The 5,935-nt window shown below is 38.2% G+C and overlaps 1 protein-coding gene across 1 annotated transcript in view; it reads right to left on the reverse strand.

The window, feature by feature from the left end:
* The window catches only part of LOC106878359 (uncharacterized), a 23,428-nt gene that overhangs the window by 1,321 nt on the left and 16,172 nt on the right, over window positions 1-5,935 (reverse strand). The window contains exons 4-6 of the mRNA XM_052978239.1: window positions 5,282-5,353; window positions 3,543-3,629; window positions 1,983-2,054 (exon numbers count right to left, since the gene is read on the reverse strand). Of these exons, the coding sequence (XP_052834199.1) occupies window positions 1,983-2,054; window positions 3,543-3,629; window positions 5,282-5,353 (231 nt within the window). The remainder of the gene's footprint in view (window positions 1-1,982; window positions 2,055-3,542; window positions 3,630-5,281; window positions 5,354-5,935) is intronic.

Below are 5,935 nucleotides of genomic sequence, written 5' to 3' on the forward strand. Positions count from 1 at the left end.
ATGTCCCCATAACTTAGCGGTTCGGCAAAAGAGACCGATAGAAAAAGTACTAGGCTTACAAAGAATAAGTCCTGGGGTCGATTTTCTCGGCTAAAGGCGGTGCTCCAGCATGGCCACAGTCAAAAGACTGAAACAAGTAAAAGAGTAAAAGAGTTTATGTCTGTATTACTGGATAATTGCTGGTTTCTGTTACATAACAGATATAATTAGAAGTGGTGGAGACTATACTGAAAGCATAGAAGCTGACCTGCAAACTTGTCCAGAGAGAGAGAGAGAGCTGTTGTGTTTATTTGCATTTAAGTGATTCTGTTTCCAGATGAAGTGCAGAGCGTTTGATGTGTAGATGTAAAGTGCAATATTGCATTGAATGTGGGGAAATGTATTAAAAACTGGCATGAAATGAGGCGGACTGACTTCACTAGAAGGACAATATTCATGTGTAGAGATGCTGGAGGAAAGATGAGCAGGAAGAAAAACTGCGTCTTGAAAGAATCAGAGATAGCGCATAAGAGAGGAGATGGTACAAATATGGTGGGGGGAGGGGGAGATGGAAAATACAATTTGGTTAAAGTGCCAAGAGATCCAAGTCGAAGGAAAGAAAAAGTTAAACGTGACAAAGGACCACAACAGCTGTGGGAGAAAAATGAACGGAAGATGAGGATAATGGACGGTTGTTAGTGAATCGATTTTACCCCAGTATATGACTGGTACATTTTATATCACTTCAAGAGGTATAACAAGTTGGCTGCGTCATACATGATGTCCTTTCTTAATTTGAATAAATCATTTCTATCAGCTGACTGCGGTGATTGTCATGACCTTTTGTGTCAGCGATCAAAGGTTCAAATCTAGTCCCCAGAACAGCTCAATGGCCCACGTAAAGGTATTTCTCTACGGCGCATTCTACCTAGGTGTTTATAGGTACCATAGGGAGGTAAAAGACGTTGCTATAAATACTGGGCGCATTGTATAAAACATACTTTTTGTTGTTACACTTTGAGACAAGGAGTCATCATGGGTTATGGTGATGTTCATGCCTTTCCAAATGAGGTTTGTAATGCAAAGAAGAAGAGTGAAATGATTTCAATTGACAAACAAAATCAAGTTGTCTTTACAACTTTTGTTGGGATGATTATTTTATATTTTGTATTTCCTTAACTTCCAGTGCTGAGTTCAGTCGACTCTAGAAAATAATCAACATTAGGGCCCCGTCTGGTTTGAGAGTGGACAATAGGTTGACCTGGGGTTAAAGAACTACAATAAATATAGAGAAACAGACTAAACAGGGGAGTTCATTAACCCTAGGTCACACACGGTCACACACAGGCGGCGAGCTGGCAGAAACGTTAGGGGGCCGGGCGAAATGCTTAGCAGTATTTCGTCTGCTGCTACGTTCAGAGTTCAAATTCCGCCGAGGTTGACTTTGCCTTTCATCCTTTCGGGGTCGATTAAATAAGTACCAGTTACGCACTGGGGTCGATATAATCGACTTAATCCGTTTGTCCCCTCTGTGTGTAGCCCCTTGTGGGTAGTAAAGAAATAACACACGGTGCACACTCTCCTGTTTAAAATGTTGCATTTCATAACGTTCTCCCAAGGAAAGAATGACGTCACAGCTGGGACCCTTTTCCTCTTAAGTCTGCCAGATTAAGGCAGACATCTGCCTAAACAATAACAACAACAACCTACCAGTAAATTTAGTAGAAACGTAAACAATGTAAACAAACAGAAACATTGACATTAACTCACCTGTTTACCTGTAAACAATAATATAATTTAGTTACCTGTTCCAAACGACAATATTAACTCTTGTGTATCTTCTAATTTATCTATTTTACCAGCCTCGGTGAAATTTCAGTAATATCTTTTGCTAACCATTCAATAGGAAATTAGGAATGGAACCTGTTCTCTGTCATTCTAACAGACAAAAATCTCAAGTGATGGCAAAATGTATAGAAATCAATTAAGTATTTTATACTCACCAACTTGCTGCCATTTAATCCCTATGTTCTTTGCTACATTATGAAGATGCTCCTTACCCAGGTTTAGGGATTCTGAAATAAATATTTCCAAATTTTACACTTCATAGTATAATGTCTCTGTTCCTGTTAAATGGTCTTTATTTTATTACTGTAAGACATTCCTATCATCAATGGTCAGCTGGTGACCACTATGGTTTTGGTCATTATTTTTATACTTTCTTTCCTGGTCCCATGGAATAGCTCAACACTTAGGTCCACAACTAAATAGACTAACCTTCCTAAACTGCTCTCTATTAAAACATCCTACATTCACCATCAAATAATGTAGCAATTATAGACATCCTACATTCATCATCAAATAACGTAGCAATTATTTCATTTAATTATCACTTGATGAACCAGTTCACTGTCATAACACAATTCTCTAAGTCGTACGTAAAACTTACAACATAAGCCCTTTGCTCTGGCTTTCTTTACACAGCCATCTACTTATTTCTTGCTAAAATAACTTAGCTGAAATTTAAATCTTGGTTTTATTTGATGTTTCAAACCGTCCATCAGCTGGAACTGCTGACCTTGCAGTCAGTCACTGTGGGGTCCCTGTATATACCTGTCCAGTTCATCTTCACTACATTTTACACTACGGCACTTCACATCTGCAAATAGTTTCCTAAGAACCTCTTAATGGTATTGAAGGAGCTTTTCTCTAATCCATTTAACCTCATTCCCTCTTTCAGCATGTTTGATATTTCTTTTCATAATCTTTCTAATGCTTTTACTACAATCAAATGCACTCAGGACCATTTGGCTGGAATTAGAACGAGCAGACCACCATAGAAAAGCTGGAATGTTTGAGTGAGGATGTGTTCCTCAACCAAGGAAGGTAGTCAGTAATTCTGAAAAGAAGAACTAACTTTGACAGTGACCATCCATCCAATCCATGGGAACATGGGAAGCAGATGATAAATTATGGGGACAATATCATTTACTGTACTGAAACCTGCAGCTGGATTCTATCTTAAAGAGAGAGAGAGAGAGAGAAACAGGAAGAAAGTGCAAGATAGAGAAATAGAGAGAGAGAGGCAACTGTTATCTCAGTAGGAAACCAAAGTCTGGTTGTTCGTGGACGTAGACAATACGTAGTGGATGTAATGATAGATTTGCTATCAGTAAAGAAAAAGGCAGGGTGTTCACATTTGGAACACTTTATAGCGTAAGATTACAAAAGACATCTAGTTTAATACTAACAACAACAACTTATCAAAATGTCAGTCACAATGTAAATCAAAGCAAAATATTGCCATTAACTCAACCGTTTACCCCTAAACAATAATATAATATAAGTTCCCTGTGGTGGCAAAAGACAATATCATCTCTATTGCATTTCTGAATTTATCCATAATACCAACAGTGGAACATCGTTAACAGAATTACTTTACAGCTAACCTTTCAAATGGAAATTAGGAATGGAACCTGTCGTTAGTTATTCTGACAAACACGAAAGATCAACTGAGGATAAACTTCATGAAAATCAATAAATTGCAACAATGTTTTACTCACCATCGGGCTGTGATGCAGAAGGTTTAGGCTGCGATGTGGAAGGCTTAGGCTGCGACAACTTGGTGAACTTCCCAAACGTTGGAGCATCTGAAATAAATATGTCCAAGTTATGCACATTACTGTAAAGTGTCCTTTGTTAATAATCTATATTTTATCATTGTGAGACTTTCCTATCATCAATAGTCAACTGGTGAGCAGAATTCGTTTGACCAACATTTTTATGCTTTCCCTCGTGGTCCCATTAGTAGCATCAAATTTAGGTCCTCAACAAAAATAGACTAACTTTCCTAAACCTACTCTCTCTCTCTCTATTTAGACATCCTCCATAATCTAACAATGGTGCAATTTTCTCATTTAATTATCACTTGATAACTCTATTTCGTGTTCTTTTGTTCGTTTAGACTTTCGTTTCTTACGTAAGATGTTTGGTATAAATTTGGCAGTTTGCATAAAAGGAGAAGAATGCACAATATCACATTAAAAAATAAAAGTATTTAAGTCAAAACATTTCAACTAGATGCAGCTAGGAGAATATAAATGATTTCCTTCAGCTTCCACCACGCTCTGAAGGTGTGTCTGCAACCTGACACAAGCGTTCCTCTCTATGGTGCCTCGAAAATCTTTGAGTACCTCTTTAATCTCGCTCACCAACCCAACTTGCAGTCAGAGCTAATGGTGTCTTTCTCACCACATGGTCCATACTTAATAATCCATGGGATTACAATCAGGGAAATTAGGAGGCTAAAAATTGGGTCGGCTGAAGTGATAAAATTTCTCCGACAAACACTTCTGACTCTTTCTGGAGGTATGGAAAGGAGTCGAATCCTGATGCTGCGTATATGTCCTTTCAGTGTCCAGTGAGTGTTTGACCACCGTCTCATGGAGCATCACATAGCCATCTCAATTGTACAAAATGTTGTCAACCGCATACAAATGGTCTTCGATATATTACTCTGATGAATAAATATCAGAAATTCAATGTAACAAAGTACTCTCAAGCATCTATGAGCAAGACGGAGATACAGATCAAACTGGAAGCGACAAAATCTGGTATTTGCCCAGATGTTTCGACGTATCTAATGCTTGTAACCCTTTCGTCTGTGCCTTGGTATCAATTCCTCAATTCCAACTATCAGTCCACCTATGAACACAATCAACAATGGGGCCTGTCTGTTTAGAGAGAGGACAATAGGTTGACTCGGGGCTAAAGAACTAACTATAGAGAAACAGACTGGCCAGACTACAGTATGTCACACAAAATCTACATTCTCCTGTTAAAAAAAGTTGCATTTGATAATGCATTGTTGTTCTCCCAAGTAAAACAATGATGTCACATCTGGAACTATTTTCCTCTTAAGTCTGCCAGATTAAGGCAGATATCTGCCTAAACAACGATGACGACAACAACAACAACAACAACAACATATGAGTAAACTGAGTAAAAATGCAAACAAACAAAAGCATTGACATTAACTCACCTATTTCCTTTAAACAATAAAATGATTTAGTTCCCTGTTCCAAACGACAATATTAACTCGTTTGTATCTTCTAATTTATCCATCTTACGAACCATAGAAACTTATGCTAACCTCTGTGGATTTTTTATGAAATTTCAGTTCTATCTTTAGCTAATCCTTCAGCAGGAAATTAAGAATGGAACCGGTTCTCAATCATTCTGACAAACAAAAACTGAAGTGAAGGTAAAATTTATAGAAATTAATTAGTTATTTTATACTCACCAACTTGCTGCCATTGACTTCCTAACTTCTTTGCTGCTCCATGAAGAAGCTTCCCATCCAGTTTTTGAGACTCTGAAACAAATATTTCCAAATTTTATACTTCATACTATAATTTCTCTCTCTCTCTGTTAATGGTCCGTGTATTATTATTATTATTATTATTATTATTATTGTAAGACATTCCAATCATCAATGGTTAACTGGTGACCAATATGGTTTTGGTCAGCATTGTTATACTTTATAGAGTGATCCCATGTAATGGCTCTATATTTAGGTCCACAACAAAATAGACTAACCTTCCTAAAATTCCTCTCTATATTAAGACATCCTGCATACTTCTAGCGGAGAAATGGGTGGATAAGGTAATCGAGGTCGTTAGAGTAAGTGACAGAGTACTTAAGATCAGACTAGTGCTTCATCATAGATTAGCTACTGTCATCTCAGCCTATGCACCTCAACCTGGGCTACCAGATGGTCTGAAAGACCAATTCTATGACACCCTCTTGCAAACTACCTCGTCGACGAGTGACAGGGACCTTCTCTTTGTGGCTGGAGACTTCAACGGTCATGTCGGACGTCGTGCTGGGGGCTTCCATGGCATACATGGAGGCTATGGCTTCGGTTCCCGCAACGAGGAGGGAACCAGACTGCTGG

This window comes from Octopus bimaculoides, unplaced genomic scaffold (assembly GCF_001194135.2).
Source record: "Octopus bimaculoides isolate UCB-OBI-ISO-001 unplaced genomic scaffold, ASM119413v2 Scaffold_81875, whole genome shotgun sequence".
Classification (NCBI taxonomy): domain Eukaryota; kingdom Metazoa; phylum Mollusca; class Cephalopoda; order Octopoda; family Octopodidae; genus Octopus; species Octopus bimaculoides.